This window comes from Suncus etruscus, chromosome 11 (assembly GCF_024139225.1).
Source record: "Suncus etruscus isolate mSunEtr1 chromosome 11, mSunEtr1.pri.cur, whole genome shotgun sequence".
NCBI classification, from domain to species: domain Eukaryota; kingdom Metazoa; phylum Chordata; class Mammalia; order Eulipotyphla; family Soricidae; genus Suncus; species Suncus etruscus.
This window is the reverse complement of record NC_064858.1, coordinates 72,970,832-72,996,820: the sequence shown is the minus strand read 5'-3', so window position 1 is coordinate 72,996,820 and position 25,989 is coordinate 72,970,832. Positions and strand designations below refer to the sequence as shown.

Here is a 25,989-nt window from a genome sequence, read left to right as displayed (position 1 = left end):
AAATGAAACTATGACTCAAGCGAATGGGAAGATCCTAAAATAATGTTTAGAAAGTGTATGGGGAGGGGCCATAGCTGTAGCTGTAGCATAGCAGAGGAGAGCATTTGCCTTGCATGCAGCCAACCCGGGTTTGATTCCTGGCAACCTATGTGGTTCAACCTGTTAGGAGTAATTTCTGAGCCAGAAGTAACCACCAGGTGTTGCCCCCCTCCCCCCACCAAGAAAATGCTTGGGGCTGGAGTGATAGATAGCACAGTGGGAGGGCATTTGCTTTGCAAGAAGCTGACCCAGGTTCCATCCATGGATTCCCATATGGTCCTCTGAGACCACCAGGAGTGATTCCTGACTGCAGAGTCAGGAGTAACCTCGGGTACCAGTGGGTGTAGCCCAACACCTACGTCCCACCCCAAATAAAAAAAAAGCAAGCCAAAAAACTTTATATGGAAGGCCTAGGAAAGTGACTGAGTGATAGAACTTGCAGGTTTGATCACTGCACCCTCACATCAAGTGTTATCCTGAGGGACAATGAGGCCATGGATAGCCATGTGAATTTGTACCCTCATCCCTATGGCAGCGCAAGGGAGGTGAAAAATAAGCAGTTGTATCCCCAAAGCACCTGGAATATACTTCTGTTTCTTGCTGACTAAAGAAGAACTTTATGATCTTGCTGAGTTATTATGAACTCCTTTAGTATTGGGCATATTCATTTTATATAAAAATAGTATTTTAATGCAAGCATTTCAATTGTTTTACAGCAAAATGTGCCACTTAACTCTTTAAAATTTGTGTTTTACAGATCCTTTTTTGATCATTCAATGCACAGTGCATTGCCACTTGGAATATATTTGGCAACCAAATTCTGGATGTATGTGACATGGTTCTTCTGGTTTTGGAATGATATCCTTTGGAAGGTCACATCCAAATCAGTGTTTATTTATTCATTTAGACCTGTATTTGATAATATAACACTGAACCAAATGATTCACTATTTACTACAGTAAAACTTTTGTAAACATTGTGAACCTAGCATAAATAATGTTTTTAATATTTCATTTCAAAATTTCATTTCAGGCTTAATAGATAGATTGCTTTGACTAAGGGGATTGGCATGAATTACAAAGTTACAAGTTTATTCATGACTGAGTTCCAACATACAATATACCAACACTGGTCCCTTCACTAATGCTCATTTCCCTCTACCAGTGCCCTTAGTTTCTTTCCCTCCTGTACTCCACCCCCAACTCCCATCCCCACCTTGCTTCTGTTGGAGGCACTTGAGTTTTACTTCATCCTTTTAGTCATAGTGTTTTAGATACTTTGCTGATTGGTTACCATGCATATCTGTTTCTCTCCTCCTCTGAGGTGGCTTCCTCCCTGATCTGCTCCACATAGTGACAAGCTGCCTGGTCAAGACCAGCTTTCAAGCTTCATTTTCATAGACGGAATTTAAAAACTGCTTTTCATAGCAATAATAGTCACTATTACTAAACCTTTAAAGAGGATTTCCTTTTCCTTTTTTGGGAGGATTGCTGGGGAAAGGCATCACCCCCATCATTGCTTAGGGCTTACTCCTGGCTCTGTGCTCGGGGTCACTCCTGGTTCTATGCTCGGGGTCACTCCTGGTGAGGTCACGGGATTGAGATCCATATGTGGTGCCTCACTCTGTCTAAAGTATACGCTTGCTACCCTTAAGGGGATTTTCCCCAACCATTCACACTCACTTTATAGAACATCCTGTAAGTCAGTATTGTTTTCTCCCTTTATAAATGAGGCAGTGTGTATTAATGACTGACAACGGTGTTTTTAGGTCAAGCTGAGGTACAGACTTAATTTGTTTGCTTCTAAACCTGATTTCAGAATCTTTATGAAACTCTGATTTTGATGGCTTAGTATCAAAACTGAAGTATTTTTTTAATATCACAACTTAATTTTGCTGTGCAGATAATAGTTATTTTATTTTTCTTCATTGAAAAGCATTGTAAGTCATATATTGTAAATTATTAGTTGTTTTAAAAATGATTTCTATGTCTTTCTACTTTGAAAAGCACAATATAGTTTTTGACTAAAGTGACTTTAGGAACCCCCAGCACCAAACAGTGCTGGGTATTGTTGGGAGTGGCCCTTTCAAAAAGTTTGGAACATAATCTGTTCAGAATGTATGAATGTGCATGCATGTCATATCAGAGAATAAGATTAGTGACAAACTTTTAAGTGTATTTATGTGGGAAAGGTTTAATCTTAGCAAGAGATCCTACTTTATTATAATAAAGATCCCTTTCATAGAAACTGATTAAATTGTTTTCATTACATGACTATAAAATCTGTTTAAAACAGATCTGGGGGCCGGGAAGGTGGCGCTAGAGGTAAGGTGTCTGCCTTGCAAGCACTAGCATAGGACGGACCTTGGTTCGATCCCCCGGCATCCCATATGGTCCCCCCAAGCCGGGGTGATTTCTGAGCACATAGCCAGGAGTAACCCCTGAGCGTCAAATGGGTGTGGCCCAAAAAAACAAAAAAAAAAAAAAAAAAACATCTGATTGGCAGATTTCAGATTTCAGTGACTGTCTCCTGTTTGTCATGATGTGGGTTAATAAATACTTGGTTTCACTTCCCTTCTTGCCTCTTACTGTTTTCTTTTTTATTAAATTATTTTGTATTTCAGAGAGATAGAGTTATTTTTGAGACTAAGATGCAGAGTTGTGCTTATTATATTTTTATAACATTACAAGATTACTCCAAGACAGTGTAATACTTTCCTGGCACCAGTATCTGTGGAAATGGCTCCATGTGGCAGTTTCAATGCCTTTTGACAATAAAAACTGTTCTTTAAGGATTTATTAAGCATTAGAATTGTCTTTCTGGAACTTCTGGTATGAGAAAAGCAATCTGCTTGTTTTCATCATGTCACTATTTAAAAATTAGAAAAAGCACCAACCTCTAAAATGACTTTGTTATTCCAGACATATTTACTAACTTTATTTCCTAAATTGGACAATAAATTTTATGGTTAAGAAAGAAGTTATAGTCTTATCTCAAAATAATTATAGACATTTGCTTAATGCATTTTAAATAGAATAGGAAAATCGATAAATTACAAGATAATAACACCTTTTTCCAAGGTAGTTTTTTTTTTTTTGTTTTTGTTTTTTTTTTTGGTTTTTGGGCCACACCCTGTGACGCTCAGGGGTTACTCCTGGCTATGCGCTCAGAAGTTACTCCTGGCTTCTTGGGGGACCATATGGGACGCCGGGGGATCGAACCGCGGTCCGTCCTAGGCTAGCGCAGGCAAGGCAGGCACCTTACCTCCAGCGCCACCGCCCGGCCCCTCCAAGGTAGTTTTTATATGACATAATTTGCATTTTTCTTTATTTGGAAATAGTATAAAATATTAACTATAATGCAGTTGAGAATTCCCAATGCATTGGGAATTGAGAACTTGAGAGGTAGATTTTTATGTTTGTTTTTGTTGTTTTGGCACACCCAGTGATGCTCAGGAATTAGTCCTGGTGGGTTTGGGGATGCATGGAATACAGAGATTGGGCTGTGTCCCTCCCTGCTGTGCTTTTGTTCTAGTCCTGAGAGGTAGATTTTTAGAGAGAACCAGAACAAGCAAATCTATTTTACTTTCTCTTTAATTAGTTTTGTCTTTAAAATAAATTGACAGATAATTCCCATTTTACTTGTTTTAGTCAGTTGTCTGAACTGTGCATGCCTTTGTCTTCTCAGTCTAGACATTGCCTGGCTTGCCCAGCATTATGCAGCCCCACCAAGTACACCCCACCCCCGACAGTTACAGTGTAAGAATCCTAACTCTAGGAGATGAGAGTTGCCACTGATTCAGGGCTTTGCATGTGGAGGTTTTGGGTATGATCCCCTGAACATTTTTCCTGGAATACCCCCCTTCCATCTCTTTACTTGATGCATTTTTATTTGAGACTTGGGAATTAACACTAGTACTCTCTGTATGCATTCTGGTCCCAAGAATGTTCAGTTTATGGAAGGATGATCGACGTTCAGCCTCAGAGAATTCTGGAGAGGACGAGATTTAATAGAACTGTAGACATCTGATTTGTATAGCTGTTTAGTAATGAAATCACAACACACTTTGATGTCTAATTGTTTAATATAATGATAATACCTTTGTTTATGTTCTGAAAGAACCATGTACCTGGGCCCTGTGAAATTTCAGAATGAGGGGCCGGAGAGATAGCATGGAGGTAAGGCGTTTGCCTTTCATGCAAAAGGTCATTGGTTCAAATCCCGGCATCCCATATGGTCCCCCGAGCCTGCCAGGAGCGATTTCTGAGCGTGGTGCCAGGAGTAACCCCTGAGCACTGCTGGGTGTGACCCAAAAACAACAACAACAACAAAAAAAACTAAAAAAAAAAAAAAATTTTCAGAATGATGTTTTCAGTTTAGTTTGTGAGAACGTACAAAACCTGTGGGAAGAAGTTCTTAACTCTCACCGAGTTCTTACCTGTTTACAGAATAATTGACAATGGAAGTACAATAGTGCTTGCCAGGGCCAGAGATAGCACAACGGGTAGAATGTTTGCCTTGCATGAAGCTGGCCTGGGTTTGGACCCTGGCACCACATATGGGCCCTGAGTACAGAGGCAGGAGTAAATTCTGGAGTACAGCCAACGTGATCCCAACATTAGTAATACTCTTTTATGTCATAATCATTGATAAGTAAATCATCAGAAATAAAGTCCAAGATTTATTTACAAGGCTGTTTATCTTAGTATTATAGTAGGGAGAAATTGGGAAAATAAAATATCCAGTTTGAATAGGGAGATGGCTTTATCAATCGTGTTAAGGATAAAATATACATTAACATTTTTGGGGGGGATAGCATGGAGGTAAAAGCATTTGCCTTGCATATAGAAGGATGGTGGTTTGAATCCCGGAATCCCATATGGTCCTCCAAGCCTGCCAGGAGCGATTTCTGAGCATAGAGCCAGGAGTAACCCCTGAGCACGGCCTGGTGGGACCCAAAAACCAAAAAAAAAAAAACTTTTTTGGGGGACTAGCACACAGGACTTTATACTCAGGCTCACTCCTGACTGGGGGTGGGGGCATCAAGCACCCTCCTTGCTGTACTATTTCTCCAGCCCTCATCAGTAAAATGTGGGTTTATGCTTAGGACATATTAGGTGAAAGAATGCTAAAGTTTATTCACACAATCTGATTTTAAAACTGTACAAAGGTGAGAGCTGGGAAAATGAACACATGCAATTTTAGCAGTGGTTAATTATTGCTGGATAGTAGGTTTAAAACAGTCATTATTTTGTTTCATTTTCTTTGTGTTAAAAAAATCACTCACTGACTACATTTTTAATCTTTGGCAGTTCTAAACCTCACTATTATAGCCAATATAGTCCTACTGTTGATTTTGTTGATACCACTTTTGAACTATTAATGATTTGAAAATTTTCCCCAAAATATATTTTGTTCTGTTTTATTTGGTTTTGGGCCACATCCAGTGATGCTCGGGGATACTCCTGGCTATGCATTCAGAAATCGCTCCTGATTTGGGGGACCATATGGGATGCCAGAGGATTGAACCTTGGTCCTTCCTAGGTTAGCCACATGCAAGGCAAACACCCTACTGCTGCCCCCCCCAATATTTTTTATCTATTTATATTTAAAGTTTTTAAAACAATGAGCTTATATGAGGAACTGGGATAATTATATATGTAAAATGAAAGGATTGTAAAATGATCTTCATTCTCTGATGTGTTTTCCTCATAAGCTTTTCCCCCTTTAATTGTCTCTTGCTCCATTTCTCCCCTACTTTCATGCTGATGGTCTTCCAAGCTTCACTCTATGACTGGATCTAATCATCAGTTTCATGAATTCTAAAGATATTGCCAGAAGTCCTCTTGTCTGTTTTGTGTGTTGTATGTATGTGAATGTGCTTTCTTCTGAAGTCATTAAAGATACCATCTTAAGTTTAGTTCTTACCTATTTACTAGTAGTACATTATATAAGTACACTATGTGTTAACAAGTGGTCAGCTTATTTTTTCACTAGAGTATTTATGGCTCTGCTTTTTTATAATATATATATATATATTTAGACATATTATATTATTTAGACACCTTGAGTACATACATGATTGTATTTGGGTTTCAGTCATGTAAAGAACACCACCCATCACCAGTGCAACATTCCCATCATCAATGTCCCAAATCTCCCTCCTCCCCACCCAACCCCCGCCTGTACTCTAGACAGGCTTTCTATTTCCCTCTTACATTCTCATTGTTAGGATAGTTCACAATGTATTTATTTCTCTAACTAATCTCATCCCTGTTTGTGGTGAGCTTCATGAGGTGAGCTGTAACTTCCAGCCCTCCTCTCCTTTGTGTCTGAAAATTATTATTGCAAGAATGTCTTTCATTTTTCTTAAAACCCATAGATGAGTGAGACCATTCTGTGTCTTTCTCTCTCTCTCTCTCTGACTTATTTCACTCAGCATAATAGATTCCATGTACATCCATGTATAGGAAAATTTCATGACTTCATCTCTCCTGACAGCTGCATAATATTCCATTGTTTATATGTACCACAGTTCTCATTCTACACTTGGAAGTAACAGCCTTGCTATGTTTCCTATAATTTATTCTGTGTATCTATCTATTTGCTTGTATCAATACTGTATTAGAGGGCCTGAGAGCTAGTATAACTCGTAAGGCATCTGCCATGAAAAATACCTATAAATGTATCTGACAATGCCTACAAAAGTGTTTCCTATCCTATTGTTAATTATTCAAGAATGTGTTTAATTTTTTAATGTATTGATTACATAAAAATTGTCTATAGAACTTTAAGTTTCTAAAGAAGTCTCATTTTTTCTTTCTCTATAGGAACCTAATGGAAGAATATTTGTTACAGTATTTTAGATAAGCCAGCTTATATAGTAGGTATAATCTATTTTGGTGTAATTAGCCTCTTTGTGGTTTTTTATTTGGTAGGTATTCTGGTGGTACAATTTTGTAGATTATCATTTTACCTGCCTTAGCAGTACATTTGTCATTACTTCTTTGATTCCTTAACTTGAGGCACATCTCAATTTTTTATTTATTCATCTTCCATTCCTTGCCAATAGTGTTGCACTTTTCTACAATTTTGGAAAATCTTGGAAGTCAGATCCAGGGATTATTAAAGCTACAGAGGAACAGAAGAAAAAGGTAGTGTCTATTCTTCAGAACTAGTCACATGTGTTTGATTGTCAAATGATACTTGACTCACTTGTGCCATTGCCTTCATTTTGTTTGCTGTGACAGTCACAGCAGTCATTTTTATGGAAAGAAAGCATCGTGTGTGTATGTATGTGTGTGTAATATTATCACAGTTTTAGTAATATGGCTGCAGTGTTCCTTTTTGCTATTACTGTGCAGTGTTACATGCATGCACACACACACACACACACACACACACACACTCAAACCTGTGCCTACCTGTCTCGCTGTGAACTTCTGAATTTTCTGCCTTCTAGTCCCTGATTTGATGCCCAGTTATGGTTTTTCTACACCTCACTGCTTCCCTCTGCTCTCCCTATGTGTTCCAGTTACCTGTGTCTTCATATTGCTTTATATTGCTCATTCTTCTCACCCCCATCATGCCTTGCACTTGTCCTTTGGGAACCCAGCAGCCAGCATTGGTTAGCAGGTGATCCACAACCAAGTAATATGATCCTGTACCTGTCCAGAGATCCTGTCTTTGGGACATGGAGTGCTCGGGCCACACTGAGCCAGTCTGCCTCCCTTATCCATAGGTGCAGCTTGAGCTCACAGTTCTTTTATGTAGTGGTTGCCCTCTGGCCTCAATGGCAGTAGAACTTGTTTTTCCTCTCAATTTGTAGAGCTGCCATCACTGCTTTTAGGGAAGAATTTTGTCTGGTAAATATCTGCATAAAGGTCTGGAAAATATATTGTAGGCTTTCTACCATGTGTTTGTTGGGTGACTGTCCAAGTCTTTCTCCCCAGTATCTACGAGATAAGTGTATGGATTGAGAAAGCAGGTGACATTATTCAGTAACAAATATTTCTATCTGTGATCCAGGGTACTCCTTTCATCCAGGTACTTAGGAATATAAATTTATAATTCACAGATGCAATGTAAATTAAGATTATTTTTAAAATTGCCTAGTCTTTGAAAACACAACACAACACATCTTTTAACCATTCCTGTCGCTCTTGACAGAAACACTGCTGGATTCTTTCTTTTGGTGGGGGTGTATGCACATAAATCCATGCTCCTGGCTCTGCACTCAGGAATCCCTCCTGTTGGGCTTAGGTGACCATATGAGATGTTGGGGATTGAATGCAGGCCAGCTGCTTGCAGAGCAAACTCCTGTGTTCCTCCCCACTGTGCTGTCACTCCAGTCTGGCTGGATTCTGCTGATTTAATCTTTTTCTAAGGTTCCCAGAGGTCACTATCCTGATGATACTTAAGTCTTTGGGCCTTAATTGCTTGTTTGTTAGGTTTTCTTTGTCATAATGCTGTTTTTGGACTGGAGGGATAGCACAGTGAGGAAGGCATTTGCCTTGCATTCGGCTAACCTATCTAGGTTTGGTTCCCAGTATCTTTTTTTGCCCCCACCACTGATGGCCAGAAATGACTCCTGAGCACAGAGCCAGGAGCACCTGAGCATTAAAGGGTGTCCTCCAAAATTCAAAATAAATAATGTGGTTCCAAAATCTCTGTATTCTTTACATTAAATTTAGGTTTATTTGTTGTTGTTGTTGTTGTTGTTGTTTTATTTGGTTTGTTTTGTTTTGGGGTCACACCTGGTAGCACTCAGGGATTTACTCCTGGCTCTGCACTCAGAAGTTGCTCCAGGCAGGCATGGGGACCATATGGGATGCCAGAATTCTAACCATCTTTTGTACTGTATCAGCTGCGTGCAAGGCAAACACCCTGCCACTGTGCTATCTCTCTGGCCCCAAATTTAGGTTTATTTTCATTTTGTAATCTGAGCAGGATCGATTTCGCTTCATTTGCCAGAGGGGTATTCCTATAACTCAGTTCAGTGCTGTGTTATATTTAAGAAAGAAATGTCCCTTAATTATAATGTAACAAAGTGAAATAATGAAATGTTTTATTCATTTCATTTTCATTCATGCTAATGAAATAACAAAAGCAAAAGCAAATTATTTTGTATTGTGATGGAAACTTGGTTAAATAAAACTGAACATCATGAATTATTGATTCATACTGATAGTAGTACTTGAACTTTGTTTAATAAATATAAACTTCTTAATCACTTTTTCTCCCTTCAATTCACAGACAATAGTCGAACTTGCAGAAACGGGAAGCTTGGACCTCAGTATATTCTGCAGTACCTGTTTGGTAGAGACCATTCTTATCCCCCCTCTCCCCTCACCGGCCTGATTTGGGTGGGGCAGTTTTTCCGTTTGACCCTGCCTCGAAATGACTCTTAGCCTATTTTGTGGGGAGGGAAATTCATCTCCTACTCCTGTTGGGCAGCCTTGTTCCATTTCTGATTCCAAGGACCACTTTGTTCCTAGTTACCCCGAAGATCTCTTGCTTTCTCCTTTAAAATATGACTCAGCAAATACACATGTTACAGACCCCTTTTGGGCTCCCTGCCAAGTTCTGACTAGGTAAGAGAGGGCCGCATATTTCTCAGTATGGAGATTGAGTAGAGCAGCACAGACATGGATTCTGCATTGGCTGCCAGGCCACAGGAGGACCTCATGCTTTGTGCGCAGAGCAGGGGCTGCAGGCAGTACCTAAGCAGGCTGCACTTCAGGGTTCCGAAGTGAGTGTGTTCACTAGAGAAACATGTTTCTGCTGATATTACTCACTTGGAAGTGTCTGTTTTTCTAATTTTGAGCTTTCAAAGGAAACTTTATTAACTTTTAATCTGGCCTTTTAAAAGATAGTTTTATTTGGGGACAAGTGATAATACAATCACAATAGATTGATCACTATAAGTAATCACAAATTGAATTCGGAAGCCTGAGGAATGTTTTTCATTATTTAAAAATTTAAGTAATATAATTAAGTGCAGTACCTTTCATATCATCATCGAATTGATCTTGGATTCTTGCTGTGTTTGTTAACTGATGGCTCTGCTCTGTCCTTCCGAGTCTGTATTCTATAGTAGTCTCACCCTTTTATCTTGATTTTTATTTGACTTAGAGGAAATACTGCTAGCTTTCTTTCATCTGCCATATAGTGCCTCTCCTAATCTTTTAACAATGCTTATTAACAGATACGGAAACCTGTGCGGTCCAAACATTGTGGCGTGTGCAACCGCTGTATAGCAAAATTTGATCATCATTGCCCTTGGGTGGGTAATTGTGTAGGTAAGTTTTCGTATAAATTTTGTAAATATATCATTCATTTATATTTAAAGGTCCAACATTTAAGTAAGAGCATTTATTCCTGCCTTCTTCTACGGTCAAGCCTGCCTCCTCCCACCCTCAGCCTTTATATATTCTGGGGGATAAACCAGTCAGTACCTTGATTGTGGTGGGGTAGTTAATAAAGTCAGTGTTTAGAACAGTTTTCTGTGTCAGGTATTTCTGGTGTCTTCGTTCCCAAATTTCTCCACTGAATTGTAGTAAATCAAGAAGGAACTACTATTAGTTTTTTTATTTGGGGTCATACCTGGTAATCTCAGGGTTTATTCCTGGGATCAAGGATCACTTCTGGTGGGCCCTGGGGGAATATATGGGATGCTGGGTATTAAACCTGGGTCAGTTTGGAAAGCAAGTGCCCCACCACTCTGTACTATTTCACCTGTCCCAAGGAAATACTGTTGAAACTTATCTCAAGAAAAACATTTTCAGGTACATTAGAGAGGGTGTTTGCCTTGCATGGCTGATCTAGGTTTGAACCCTGGTATATGGTCTTCTGAGCTAGCCAGTAGGAAGTGCTCTCTCCCTCAATTTCACAAGGATATTGCCTGCAGAGGGAAAGAAGAAAGACAGATTAAGAACTGCGTAACTATTTTTTTTTTGCATAGCTATTTTAATGATTTTTGTTTGTTTGTTTTTGGGCCATACCCTGCAGCGCTCAGGGGTTACTCCTGGTTCTGTGCTCAGAAATTGCTCCTGGCAGGCTCGGGGGACCATATGGGATGCCGGGATTCAAACACAGGGTCTATCCTGTGTTGGCCGCGAGCAAAGCAAATGCCTTATCACTATGCTGTCGCACCCACCCCTACTTTAATGATTTATTTTAAGGATTTGAACTAAGTGATCTGACAGATATTCTTGGATATTTTATGAGGTGACAGCAGGAAAATAGTGTGTATAAAAAAGCTTGGGGAAAGCTTTTGAAAAACTGCTTTATACAAGTATAAAACTAAACCTAGGGGCCAGAGCCATGGTGCAAGCGGTAGGGTGTTGGCCTTGTGCGCACTAGCCTAGGATGGACCGTGGTTTGATCCCTCACTTTCCATATGGTCCCCAAGCCAGGAGCGATTTCTGAGCACATAGCCAGGAGTAACCCCTCAGCGTAACGAAAACAAAAAAACTAAAGCTAAAACAAGTGTTCTTTTTAAAATATATTTTTTATCAGTTATAAAGTTTTTAATGATTGAATTTAGTTGTACAATGTTTAACACTATTACCAGTACACATTTTCCACCACCAATGTCCCCAGTTTGCTTCTTGCTCTCCTCCCTGCCTGCCTCTGTGGCAAGCATTTTTCTTCTATTTTTTCTCTCTTTCTTTTTATTTTTTCCTTTTATACACTATAATATGCAATATTGTTACTGAAGAGGTCTTACACATATCACTTTCTCTTCTTTAAGCAACCAATTCTTGTCCAGAATAATCATTTCCAACTCTCATTGTCCTAGTAGTCTCTTCTCTATCCTAACTGCACTCGTTGCACTTTGTGGCAAACTTTCTACTAAATAGACTAGTGACTAGTCCTTCTGGCCATTGTCTGTATTGTCTAGGTGTATTATTACCATACTGTGTGTGTGTGTGTGTGTGTGTGTGTGTGTGTGTGTGTGTGTGCGTGCACATCTCACAAATGAGTGTGGTGTGATCATTCTGTGTTAAAATTGGTTTATTTTTAAACCTAACAAAGCCAGGTAGGAGAATTAAAACTCAAGCATATTTTATTGGGTTCAGTAGACCTTTTCAACTTCAGGCAGTTAATCTGCAAGCATCACATCTTTTGTGTTTATTTTAAGACTTTTAAAGCACTGTTTTCTTGGAGTAGGGTGGCAGTTGGAAGGGATATTAGCACATGCCTTGTATTCAGAAACCCCAGCTTCCATTCAACAGTGTGCATGCCCCTATTCTCAGCCCGTACACTTCTGGGCAGGCCTAGCACTTCAAAAATAAAACAGATTTAAAAAGAAAAAAAAATGGTAAATAGTTCATGTATGTGACAATTGTCCAAGTGTCTTGGATTTGTGACGTGTCCCCCTCCCATGGGCCCTTTTCCACAGGTTTATTTATAGTTTTTTGTTTGTTTGTTTGTTTGTTTTTAATTTTTGCTTTTCCTTTAGCTGAGAAAAATTTCTTCTATGTTGTTCTTTAGGTGCAGGGAACCATAGGTATTTTATGGGTTACCTGTTCTTCTTGCTTTTCATGATCTGCTGGATGATTTATGGATGTATTTCTTGTGAGTACGATTATGTTCCTTTTTAGTTTTTTTAAAACACAATGTTTGGACACTTGTACTTTCCATATGAATAGAAATGGCAATGACAGGAGTCTTTCAGTTAAAAAAAGTGTGCTTTGGAGTACCTTATGCAAGGGAGAACATAAAAATGATATAGAACTATCAAATGTGGACTGTAAATATGTTAAGCTTGTATTATAAGCAACAGATTTTTAAGTGAACTATCCTTCATCATGTGTCCTGAAAAATGTGTTATTTTAGACACATTAAAAAGTAGAGTATAATTATTGCTATTAATAACAAAGGCTATTAGAAGGTACTCCTTAAGAATGAATAGTCATTCATTTAATTATCAACTTCATTTAGCATTTTTGAGTTTAAAATTGTATCTCAACATAATTTGGAAAGAGTTTAAATAAGTTACTATGTTTGGGATTTGGTAGTGGTACTTAGCATAAAGTGGTGTTAGATCCTGTCTTAGAAATATAAAATCGGGGCCAGAGAGATAGCATGGAAGTAAGATGTTTGCCTTGCATGCAGAAGGTTGGTGGTTCAAATCCCAGCAACCCATATGGTCCCCCGAGCCTGCCAGTAGCAATTTCTGAGCATAGAGCTAGGAGTAACCCCTGAGCCCTGCCGAGTGTGACTCAAAAACAAAAACAAAACAAAACAAAAAGAGGAATATAAAGTCTCAGGTGATTGATTTCCTAATCCCCCCAGATAGCCACTTTAGGAACAAGAAGACTGCTCTTTTTCAGTAGAGAGCAAAAAAGTTCAGTCAAAGATTAAGAGCAACTTAAAAAGCTGTGTATTGATTGATGCAATACAGTTTTTTTTTTTCCTTTCATAAATTTGCTCACTAATTTATAATGGAGCTAGTTAAGAGTATAAAATTTAGCCTTGTCTATTAAATCTAGGTCATGTTTTTTAAGTGGTGTATAGGTCAGTGTGTCTGGGAATCTGGGTGGTGTTTGATGTATGCTTCTAAGCACTCTTTCTGCTTTCAGACTGGGGTCTTCATTGTCAGACCACCTACACCCAGGATGGCTTCTGGACGTACATCACACAGATCGCCACATGCTCGCCCTGGATGTTCTGGATGTTTCTCAATAGCATTTTCCACTTCATGTGGGTTGCTGTGCTGCTCATGTGCCAAATGTACCAGGTATGTGCAGAGGCCTCTGGCTCTCTGCTTTTCTGCGTGGATGTGGGGTTTTCAGTGGCTTTGTAGTTGGCTGATATTTTGGAAGCATTAGTTTCCCATTTTCCTCTAGTCACCTCATCCTTTCCATTCCTTCTCTCAGTTCTCATGTTTGCGCTTTTGATCCTGCTACTGACCATGTTCCATTGTTTTTGTTGTTCCTGAAAGATATGAATCTAATTGGGTTTGTAAGCACAGTTAGTGGGTTTTTTTATGGTAATCTTTCCTTATTCACAAATAACAATTTAAGAACCCTTGTAATGAAGAATTTAAAACAAAACCAAAAACTTGCTCTCAGAGTTCAGAGGGAGCCCCAAGGCCCAAGGCCAGCCTGGGTCACAGGGTGTATTTGTAGCACCATATAGCTCCCCCACAGATGTGAACCTCATTTTTTAAAGGACTGGTAGATTGGTCTGCGCCTGTAGTCCCAATGGCTGAGTGAGTTTGAGTCTTACAAACTGCTCTGTGACTATAGCCCCTTGGCTGAGTGAGTTTGAGTCTCAGAGATTGTGGGCTACATCTGTAGTCCCATGCCTGAGTGAGCCTGAGTTTACACTTGATTCTGTTAACTAACATGCTGCTTTTCAAGGCCAGAATGACTCTGTGTAAACTGCTTTAATCTTCTGATGGAAAACCACAACCAGAGTTTGTTTCTTTTTCTGTCCTCTTGAGAACTAAATTATTCTACATTAAATATTGAGAGTCACGGTTACTGATTTGCTTTCTCTTCTAGATTTCCTGTTTGGGCATCACTACAAATGAGAGAATGAATGCTAGAAGGTACAAGCACTTTAAAGTCACAACCACGTCTATTGAAAGCCCATTCAAGTACGTATATAAGTTCACTGTCTTCCTTATTTCTGAGTGCTTAGTAAATGTGTTAAAAGAAACATTTTCTTAAGGATATTGGGATATTGAGAATATTTCTTTAGGTCAAAATAGTTTGTAAATCCTATTGAATTGAAGATTTTTCAGAGCTAGCATTGGTTAGGCCACTCTAACTTTAGAATTCATCATATAACATATACATTTAGTATATCCTTTATACATAGTTGAAATATACGTATTTAAATTTTGTGTGCAGATTGTAATATAAACAGTATTTTCCTAATTTTTTGAAGTGTTTAATAAAAGTTTTAGCTTGTTTCACAAGCTGCTGTCTACTACCTTCAAGTAGCCTTTTTTTAGTGCTGTATGACTACATGTTTCTTGAACTTTATGTTTAAAAGTTACTCTTAGGTTCACTGCCAAATTCATGCTATTTGTAATTATGATGCCTTTGATTTTCTCAGTTTTGGATGTAGTCTGTTGCCATTAATCACAAATAGTTTTATCAAAAAATTGCATTGATGGAGGAAATACAGAAATGTATATCTAACTTCCCAATTGTATAACTCAATAAATTAACAAAAGAAAAACTTAATTTTTAAAATTAAAACTTTTAATTAAAGGAAAAACGTGTTGGCAGAACTGTGATGAAACAGGAATCCATATATAAATTATTTAGTCAGAAGAAAACTTTTTTGGATGAGTGACTTGAATATCTTAAGTTTTTGGGGAGAAAAATCTTTACTATCATAATTTATATTGCAAAGCATTGTACTAACAGACTTTTTCTTTCTGGGGGCATTTCCAGCCATGGATGTGTAAGGAATATCATAGACTTCTTTGAATTCCGATGCTGTGGCCTCTTCCGCCCTGTGGTCGTGGATTGGACCAGGCAGTACACAATAGAGTATGACCAAATATCCGGGTCTGGGTACCAGCTCGTGTAGTGCCATCTGTATCCTCTGATGTGTATTGCTGAGTGGTGCCTGGAAATTGTGTCTGTCTACATCTACATCTCTCTCTCTCTCTCTCTCTCTCTCTCTCTCTCTCACTGTTTTTCTCTCTCTATTAGAATCACATCATTTGAACAATAGCATGCTATGTGTAGGGCTAACAATCAAAATCACACTTTTTTTTTTTCCCCAACACTTTTTTATTAATGAAGTAAACATGGACAGAACACACTGCCACTGCGGAGAATGCAGATCCTAAACTGAGTTTGAATGGTTCTTTTGTGGAAGTTCATAACACACTCCACTTTTTGGTTTTGTTCTTTTTGCTTTTGCTCCATTTTTTTATGGAAAGAGAGTGAACTTATTCTCTTGACAAACATGGCATGCTCATAATAAATGTTCAGTTCTAGGTAAAGCTCAATTTTATAATGCAGTCTACCTATAGCAGTGCATTTAATTCCAGGAAATGTTGTCTCCATTGATCAGACAAGTATTCTATACATTTCAAAATATACATATAAATATTATGATGAAAATCATGTCGGTTTATTAGGGATCTACCATAACAGTGTCTTCAAAGGCACAAGCAAATCGCTCACCCCAAAAGATGTGCTAACAATATTTTATTGCAATCAGCTGTTAAAATGCTGATCTATTTCTAGTTCAGTGAGATAATTTATTGTAACCTTGCTCTGAGGTTTTACATAACAGTGTCTTCAAAGGCACAAGAAAATAATGTTCACCCCCAAAAATGTGCTAACAATATTTTTTGCAATCAGCTATTAAAATGCTGATCTATTTCTAGTTCAGTCAGATAATTTATTGTAACTTTTCTCTGAGGTTCTATGGTCTGATCATAAAGCACTTGCATGAGTATAGTAAGTCATGTTATTTTGTCAAACTGAAAATGAAAAGCCTTACTAAGTGCATGATACACCTCATAGAATGTATACTAGTGCATATTATTCATTACAGCATAAATTTAATTTGTTGTGCAGACAGTTCCATTTATAAGGAATGGCAAAATAAGTTAATGCAAAACTGTTAGAGAAGAGTGGATTTACTTTTAAAATTCTGAGCTATAAAGAGTAGGCAAGATAATGGCGTTTAACTAAAAATGGAGCGTGATTTTTTTTTTTAAATGATCTGTCCAAAAGAATTTGTTTCCCAAGATAATCTCAGCTTTTCTCTATATGGAGTGTTTTGAAATTCATTACCACTCAGAAGTAATTTCAGAGCAATCTTGCTCCACGTGATGCACTGATCAGTTCTGTGGTGGCATCTTCATCCTCATCGAGAACTCTTCGTTTCTGCTTCCATAGACACTGTTTACAGAGGGAGACTTTTGAAATTCAGGCCTTTGAAGTGCTGTCTCAGCTGTGGTTCGAGCACCCTGTGGGAGTCGTGAGAGGGCATGGGCTGGATAGTGTGGGGCAAGGGTGGGCGCCCCTATGGCTGACCCTCAACCTGTGTAAAGATTGTGTATTTGTATATAAATAATTTATCGAATAGTTTTTTTCTTTGTGTCTACATATGTGTTTAGTCTATTTAAAGCTGCTCATTTCATTTTTCTACAACCAAAAAAGAAAAGGGAGATAACTAACAAGCTTCTAGGGACCCTCAATATTGCTGTTAATAGGCATTATACCCTGCAAGGCTGCTGCATGTCTCAGTAAAATTAGTATCCCCTGTACCACGCACAGACGACAGATACTCAGCAAACCTGTGGTACTCCCGCCCCTTGCCTTAGGAAAAGGAGAAGTGAAGATGTATATAGTTGATGCTCAGTATTTCCAAGTCATTTTTTATATAATTTCTTTGACCATAAGTCACACATTTAGAAGATGTTTTAAACTGACGACCCTTCGTGTATGTGAGTGTTTACTATTAGAAAATTGGCATATGTGCTTTATTTTTGAACAGGGCAGCAATGGGAGTGGGGTGGCGATAGCATTGTGCCATTTTGTCATAGAATGTAAAAAATTGGTTAACTTTACAAATGTCTGCTAGTTTTGACTACTAATTGGGGGAAATTTTAGATAATTTTTGAATTCAAGGTTATTTATAAAAGGCTAGACTTCGTTTTAATTATTTTGTATTTTGAGCCACTTCACCTGAAGACTCAGTTGCAATTTTTATCAACTGCATTTTTATTAACAGTTGAATATGGTGGTGGTTTCCTCAGAGTGTTGTTACCATTTTCTCTGTAGATACAATATTCTTCAGAATGAGGGAGATCTCTCCAGGTTAAATAGAGGGGAAGCTTGACCTTAGATGTAAGTGAAAGGCAGTGTCAGCAGTGTGAATGCTTCAGCACTGACCTGCTCTTGTGCTGCTGGACTCTGTCAGACCTGAGCAGGGTCAGGACGCAGCATCGAATGAGCCGTCTCTTCAGTTCCTTATCAGTCCTGTGTGTTGGAGCTAGGTCAACCCAGTTCCGGGAGTTGTGTGTGAAGGTGGTCCTTTGGGGAGTAGTTTCTTTGAGCTTTGGAAAATATTTTTCTCAGCTCTGAACATTACTTCTTGTGAGGTTCCCCCCTTCATATTTTGATTGTTTCCAGGAATTTGAAATTATTAATGATATCAAATGGCATCATTATTCTTAAGCTGTGGATATTTTTTTATTTTATATTTTATTTATAACTGTGCCAAGTATTATTTTGCTACTTAACCGTGTTACTCTGTGGAAAGAAAAACCTGTAAAGTGTTTAATAAATTAGCTCTCCTTACATAAATTAAATCTGTTAAAATTTTTTAAAAAATATTAATCAGAATAAATATTGACTCCTAAGTGTGTGCTTGTGATTTCGTTCAGTCACTTCAAGAATTTGATGGAACACTTTGTGGTATCTATGATATGAGATTCTTATATATTTATATCTGGTTAACTAGGAATCAAGTGACATAGAATGTAGAATTGGACAAAAGTGAAAGGTGGTAGTATTCTAAAATATATCTACAATTCTGTGTGTATGTGTGTAATTTTTTAATAAAGAGAATACATTTTTATTTAAAAGTATTGGTTTTCATTGAGTTATTAGGATCCTTGGGGACTATTTGAGTATCCAAGTAATTTTATCTAGACACTAGGAATGTATTGCAAAAAGAAACATGTCAAACATTGTGAGAACTAGCATGACATAGTTTCCTTACTAGAGAATTTAAAAAGCAAAAATTAGGAAAATGTTTCCTGTTATTCAAACTCTGGTATTAAATAGTTCTTTCCTATTGAATGAAGGCTTGGTTCGTAATTATTTTATATTGAAAGTAATTCAACCAGAATATCTTAGTGCTCAGCTGTCCTTCTGAGCAAGTGTACAAGATAACTTGAGAAACTGGAACAATAGCATCGAAGGGAGTGTGTTTGTCCTACACTTGACCAATCTGAATTCAGTCCCCAGCATCCCACCAGGGGTGATTCCTGAGTGCAGAGCCAGGAGTAACTCTTGAGCACCAGCAAGATGCCCCAAAACAAACATCAAACCAGAATAATTCTAGTTTCCTTTTAAGGGCCCTTTTGTCTCATCTGCTGGCCTACTTTTGACACTGATAGTTGGTTCACAACGAGAATTGAAGCAAGAAGACAAAGAATTTAACCACAGTTAATTTTCAGTTTTATAAAGTGCTTGGTTGAAGTTTTCTATTAAATTTTTTTTTTTAATTTAAGATAGGAAAGCCTGTGTAATACCAAGTGAATACTCAAAAAGGCCATTCTTTTAGATCAGCTTGTCACTAGCTGAAGGACAAAAAGAATCTGTTTGGGTATTTTTCACTCCATTTTAGTGGGACTTCCTTTTAGGAAATTCCATGTACACATATCTGAGGCCCCCTGACATTGTCCTCACAGCTGCTCACTGATCCCTCTGTTCATGTTTTACTTTTGCTCAGTTTGGATAGTTTTTGTCCTTTACTGCCTTATTCTGCTCAGTGTATTTTACATTTCCCATAGAACGTACTTTAAAATGAACTCATTTGATCTACAGTCTTTTTCTCATTCTATATCTCTAAAACACATGGAGTAAAGCCTTAACTTTTACTAGCACCTGCTGATTTTCACATCAATTGTTAGTTGGCTTTAATTTGTGTTCTCCCTCACTGAATATTTTTATCTCTTGCTCTTATATTTTGACTGGATGCCGGCCATTGTAAATTGAACGCTGGGTATGTATTGTGTTGGTGCAAGATATAAGTTTGACTAGTATACATATGATACATTTCTTCTTTTTGGGGGGGGGGGTCACACCCGGCAGCACTCAGGTGTTACTCCTGGCTCTATGCTCAGAAATCACTCCTGGCAGGTTCGGGGGACCATATGGGATGTTGGCATTCGAACCACTGTCCTACTGCATGCAAAGCAAATGCCTTACCTCCATGCTATCTCTCCAGCCCCATGATACATTTCTTCTTGTTTTGGGGACACAGCCTGTGGTGCCCAAGGCTTACTCCTGGCTCTACTCCTGGTAGGCTTTGTGGACCATATGGCATGCTGGGGATCAGATCCAGGCCAGCTGCCTGCAAGACAAAGACTACTGCCTGTGCAATAGGTAAGGTCCTTCTGCTTAATTTTTGATGCCCCCTGTTCTGTTTGGGCGCCAACTGCCAGAGTGCGCGAGGCCTTCAACCTGCTGGAGGTCAAGCAGGCAAGGCGCTTCTTTAATCCTGTTTTAATAAATGGGGGGGGGGGGGGAGTATAGAGAGGCCAGGTGCTTTATGACAAACCCCTAAGTTGGGAGATAGAGATAGGGAGAGAGAGCTGAGTTTGGGACCAGGATAAGGTCAGATTGAGGGCCAGATACACAGGTAAACAAGGCAAAAGGATAAACTATTCAGGAAAATATAGCCGAAGGCTATAATCAGAGAGCAAGCTGCAGCCAGTAGAAATTGTTCGTCTGTCCACTGCTCCATAAACTGCCTCACAGCTGCTACCCCTAAACTTCCACCCTGAGCCTCATTCAGAGTGGGATTTTATACCTCCAGCCAAACTGCCAGCCAATGACAGTTGGGTAAGGTTCTTTTTTTATATATATATATATTTTTTTTTTAATTTAAATACCTTGTTTATATACATGATTGTGTTTGGGTTTCAGTCATGTAAAGAACACCACCCATCATCAGTGCAACGTTCTCATCACCAATGTCCCAAATCTCCCTCCTCCCAACCTGACCCCTGCCTGTACTCTAGACAGGCTTTCCATTTCCCTCATACATTCTCATTATTAGGACAGTTCAAAATGTAGTTATTTCTCTAACTAAACTCATCAATCACTCTTTGTGGTGAGCTTCCTGAGGTGAGCTGGAACTTCCAGCTCTTTTCTCTTTTGTGTCTGAAAATTATTATTGCAAGAATGTCTTTCATTTTTCTTAAAACCCATAGATGAGTGAGACCATTCTGCGTTTTCTCTCTCTCTCTGACTCAGCATAATAAATTCCATATACATCCACGTATAGGAAAATTTCATGACTTCATCTCTCCTGACAACTGCATAATATTCCATTGTGTATATGTACCACAGTTTCTTTAGCCATTCGTCTGTTGAAGGGCATCTTGGTTGTTTCCAGAGACTTGCTATGGTAAATAGTTCTGCAATGAATATAGGTGTAAGGAAGGGGTTTTTGTATTGTATTTTTGTGTTCCTAGGGTATATTCCTAGGAGTGGTATAGCTGGATTGTATGGGAGCTCGATTTCCAGTTTTTGGAGGAATCTCCATATCACTTTCCATAAAGGTTGAACTAGACGGCATTCCCACCAGCAGTGGATAAGAGTTCCTTTCTCTCCACATCCCCGCCAACACTGTTTATTCTCATTCTTTGTGATATCTGCCATTCTCTGGGGTGTGAGGTGGTACCTCATAGTTGTTTTGATTTGCATCTCCCTGATGATTAGTGATGTGGAACATTTTTTTCATGTGTCTTTTGGCCATTTGTATTTCTTTGTCAAAGTGTCTTTCCATTTCTTCTCCCCATTTTTTTGATGGATTAGATGTTTTTTTCTTGTAAATTTCTGTCAGTGCCTTGTATATTTTGGAGATTAGCCCCTTGTCGGATGGGTATTGGGTGAATAGTTTCTCCCACTCAGTGGGTGGCTCCTGTATCCTGGGCGCTTTTTCCTTTGAGGTGCAGAAGCTTCTCAGCTTAATATATTCCCATCTGTTAATCTCTGCTTTCACTTGCTTGGACAGTGCAGTTTCCTCCTTGAGTATGCCTGTAGTCTCAATGTCCTGGAGTGTTTTGCCTATGTGTTGTTCTATATATCTTATGGTTTCTGGTCTGATATCGAGGTCTTTCATCTATTTGGATTTTACCTTTGTACATGATGTTAGCTGGGAGTCTAAGTTCAATTTTTGCAAGTGGCTAGCCAGTTGAGCCAACACCACTTGTTGAAGAGGCTTTCTTTGCTCCATTTAGGATTTCTTGCTCCTTTATCAAAAATTAGGTGATTGTATGTCTGGGGAATATTCTCTTAAGTATTCAAGCCTATTTCACTGATCTGAGGTCCTGTCCTTATTCCAATACCATGCTGTTTTGATAACTACTGCTTTGTGTAAAGTTTAAAGTTGGAGAAAGTAATTCCTCCCATATTCTTTTTTCCAATGATTGCTTTAGCTATTCTAGGGTGTTTATTGTTCCAAATGAATTTCAAAAGTGCCTGATCCACTTCTTTGAAGAATGTCATGGGTATTTTTAGAGGGATCACATTAAATCTGTATAATGCCTTGGGGCGTATTGCCATTTTGATGATGTTAATCCTTTCAATCCATGAGCAAGGTATGTGTTTCCATTTCCTCGTGTCCTCTCTTATTTCTTGGAGCAGAGTTTTATAGTTTTCTTTGTAATAGGTCCTTCACATTTTTAGTCAAGTTGATTCCAAGATATTTGAGTTTGTGTGGCACTATTGTGAATGGAGTTGTTTTCTTTTCTTTTTTTTCCCTTTGGCGGTTGTTTTCTTAATGTCCATTTCTTCCTTATTACTATTGGTGTATAGAAAGGGCATTGATTTTTGTGTGTTAATTTTGTAGCCTGCCACGTTGCTATATGAGTCTATTGTTTCGAGAAGCTTTTTGGTAGAGTCTTTAGGGTTTTCTAAGTAGAGTATCAAGTCATCTGCAAACAGTGAGAGCTTGACTTCTTCCTTTCCTATCTGGATTCCCTTGATATCTTTTTCTTGCCTAATCGCTATAGCGAATACTTCCAGTGCTATGTTGAATAGGAGTGGTGAGAGAGGACAGCCTTGTCTTGTGCCAGAATTTAGAGGGAAGGCTTTTAGTTTTTCTCCATTGAGGATAATATTTGCCACTGGCTTGTGGTAGATGGCCTTAACTATATTGAGAAAGGTCCCTTCCATTCCCATCTTGCTGAGAGTTTTGATCAAGAATGGGTGTTGGACCTTATCAAATGCTTTCTCTGCATCTATTGATATGATCATGTGGTTTTTATTTTTCTTGTTGTTGATGTTGTGTATTATGTTGATAGATTTACGGATGTTAAACCATCCTTGCATTCCTGGGATGAAACCTACTTAATCGTAGTGGATGATCTTCTTAATGAGGCATTGAATCCTATTTGCCAGGATTTTGTTGAGGATCTTTGCATCTGTATTCATCAGCGATATTGGTCTGTAATTTTCTTTTTTGGTAGCATCTCTGTCTGGTTTAGGTATCAAGGTGATGTTGGCTTCATAAAAGCTATTTGGAAGTGTTTCTGTTTGTTCAATTTCATGAAAGAGTCTTGCCAGGATTGGTAGTAGTTCCTCTTGGAAAGTTTGAAAGAATTCATTAGTGAATCCAAATGGGCTTGGGCTTTTGTTTTTGGGCAGACATTTGATTACCGTTTTAATTTCATCAATGGTGATGGGGGTGTTTAGATATGCTACATCCTCTTCCTTCAACCGTGGAAGATTATAAGAGTCCAAGAATTTATCCATTTCTTCCAGGTTCTCATTTTTAGTGTCATAGAGTTTCTCAAAGTAGTTTCTGATTACCCTTTGGATATCTGACATATCAGTAGTTATCTCCTTTTTCATTCCTAATACGAGTTATCAAGTTTCTCTCTCTCTCTCTTTCTTTGTTAGTTTTGCCAGTAGTTTATCAATCTTGTTTATTTTTTCAAAGAACCAACTTCTGCTTTCGTTGATCTTTCGGATTGTTTTTTGTGTTTCCACTTCGTTGATTTCTGCTCTCAGTTTTGTTATTTCCTTCTGTCTCCCTATTTTTGGGTCCTTTTGTTGAGCACTTTCTAGTTCTATTAGCTGTGTCATTAAGCTACTCAGGTAAGCTTCTTCTTTCTTCCTGATGTGTGCTTGCAAAGCTATAAATTTTCCTCTCAGTACTGCTTTTGCTGTGTCCCGTAAGTTCTGATAGTATGTGTCTTTATTGTCATTTGTTTCCAGGAACCTTTTGATTTCCTCGATTTCATCTCAGACCCACTGGTTATTCAGTATGAGGCTATTTAACTTCCAGGTGTTAAAGTTTTTCTTCTGTGTCCCTTTGGAATTCACAAATAATTTCAGAGCCTTGTAGTCCGCGAAGATAGTCTGTAAAATTTCTTTTTTTTCTTTCTTTTTTTTTTTTTGTGGCCCCTGTCATCAGAATTCAGAGGAGTAGAGAATTAGCTTCTATTCCTCTCTACTAGAGATGCTGGGGAAGGAGAACTTGCCTCTCTCCCAGGCATCCAGGACTACCACAGAATGTAGGGTGATAGGCAGCTGAATCTCTTCATCAGTATCCTAGAAAAGCTACACATTCTCAAATGGAATTGCAAAATTTCTATCCTCTTGATATTATGGAGGTATGTTTTATGTGCCAATATGTAGTCTATCCTGGAGAATGACCCATGTACATTGGAGAAGAATGTGTATCCAGGTTTCTGGAGATGGAGTGTCCTATATATATCCACTAGGCCTCTTTCTTCCATTTCTCTTTTCAGGTCTAGTATATTCTTGTTGGGTTTCAGTCTGGTTGACCTATCCAGTGTTGAAGTCCGTGTTGAAGTCCCCCACAATTATTGTGTTGTTATTGATATTATTTTTCAGATTTGTCAATAATTGCATTAAATATTTTGCTGTCCCCTCATTCGGTGCATATATGTTTAGGAGTTATTTCTTCCTGCTCTACATACCCCTTGATTAATATAAAATGTCCATCTTTGCCCCTTACAACCTTCCTGAGTATAAAGTTTGCATTATCTGATATTAGTATGGCCACTCCAGCTTTTTTATGGGTGTTGTTTGCTTGGATAATTTTTCTCCATCCTTTTATTTTCAGTCTATGTTTGTTCTGACTATTCAGGTGCGTTTCTTGTAGCAGCAGAAGGTTGGATTGAGTTTTTTGATCCATTTAGCCACTCTGTGTCTCTTGACTGGTGCATTTAGTCCGTTGACGTTGAGAGAAAGAATTGTCCTGGGATTTAATGCCATCTTTATATTGAAATTTGGTGTGTCTTTTGGTTAGTCTTGTCTTAAATTAGGTCTTTCAGTTTTTCTCTTAAGACTGGTTTTGAGTCTGTAAAGTTTCTGAGCTGTTTTTTGTCTGTGAAACCATGTATTCTTCCATCAAACCGGAAAGTGAGTTTTGCTGGGTACAGTATTCTAAGTGAAGCATTCCTTTCATTCAGTCTTGTCACAATATCCTACCACTGTTTTCTGGCCTTGAGTGTTTCTGGTGACAGGTCTGTTGTAAATCTCAAGGATGCTCCCTTGAATGTAATTTCCCTTTTGATCTTGCTGTTTTCAGAATTCTGTCTCTATCTGTGGGATTCGTCATTGTGACTAGGATGTGTCTTGGGGTATTTTTTCTGGTGTCTCTTTTGGTTGGTACTCTTCAAGCATGCAGGATTTGATCACATATATTATTTAGCTCTGGAAGTTTCTCTTTAATGGTGTTCTTGACCGTTGATTCTTCCTGGAAATTTTCTTCCTGGGTCTCTGGGACTCCAATGATTCTTAAGTTGTTTCTGTTGAGCTTATCATAGACTTCTATTTTCATCTGTTCCCATTCTTTGACTAATTTTTCCATTGTCTGTTCATTTGCTTTAAGTTTATTTTCCAATCTCTCCCACTGTATGGAATTGTTATTTATCTCATCTTCCACAGCACCAAGTCTATTATTCTCAGCTTCTTATACTCTGTCCCAGAGCTTATCCTTTTGTCATTCACTTCGTTTACTGAGTTTTTCAGGCCTGTTAATTGACATGTTATTTCAGTTTGGAGTTTTGTAATTTCTGTCTTCATATTTTCTTAGTTCTTATTAGTGTTGTGTTCAACTCGATTCATGGTTTCTTTGAGTTTGTTGAGCATCTTCCATATTGCTAGTCTAAAGTCCTTATTTGAGAGGTTGACTAGTTGGTTTGTCATTATCTGGTCATCAGAATTGTCATCTTCATTCTCTTTG

The 25,989-nt window shown here is 38.4% G+C and overlaps 2 protein-coding genes across 3 annotated transcripts in view; both read left to right on the top strand.

The window, feature by feature from the left end:
- The window catches only part of ZDHHC17 (zinc finger DHHC-type palmitoyltransferase 17), an 81,679-nt gene extending 63,060 nt beyond the window's left edge, over nucleotides 1-18,619 (top strand). For both annotated transcript variants that reach the window (XM_049783386.1, XM_049783385.1), the window contains 8 exons: nucleotides 797-899; nucleotides 7,071-7,193; nucleotides 9,295-9,357; nucleotides 10,247-10,340; nucleotides 12,538-12,621; nucleotides 13,629-13,786; nucleotides 14,556-14,650; nucleotides 15,459-18,619. In XM_049783386.1, the coding sequence (XP_049639343.1) occupies nucleotides 797-899; nucleotides 7,071-7,193; nucleotides 9,295-9,357; nucleotides 10,247-10,340; nucleotides 12,538-12,621; nucleotides 13,629-13,786; nucleotides 14,556-14,650; nucleotides 15,459-15,597 (859 nt within the window). In that variant the 3' untranslated portion in view covers nucleotides 15,598-18,619. The remainder of the gene's footprint in view (nucleotides 1-796; nucleotides 900-7,070; nucleotides 7,194-9,294; nucleotides 9,358-10,246; nucleotides 10,341-12,537; nucleotides 12,622-13,628; nucleotides 13,787-14,555; nucleotides 14,651-15,458) is intronic.
- BCL2L13 (BCL2 like 13) overlaps nucleotides 1-25,989 on the top strand; it is a 1,170,396-nt gene that overhangs the window by 947,593 nt on the left and 196,814 nt on the right. The gene's annotated exons all lie outside the window — the stretch shown is intronic.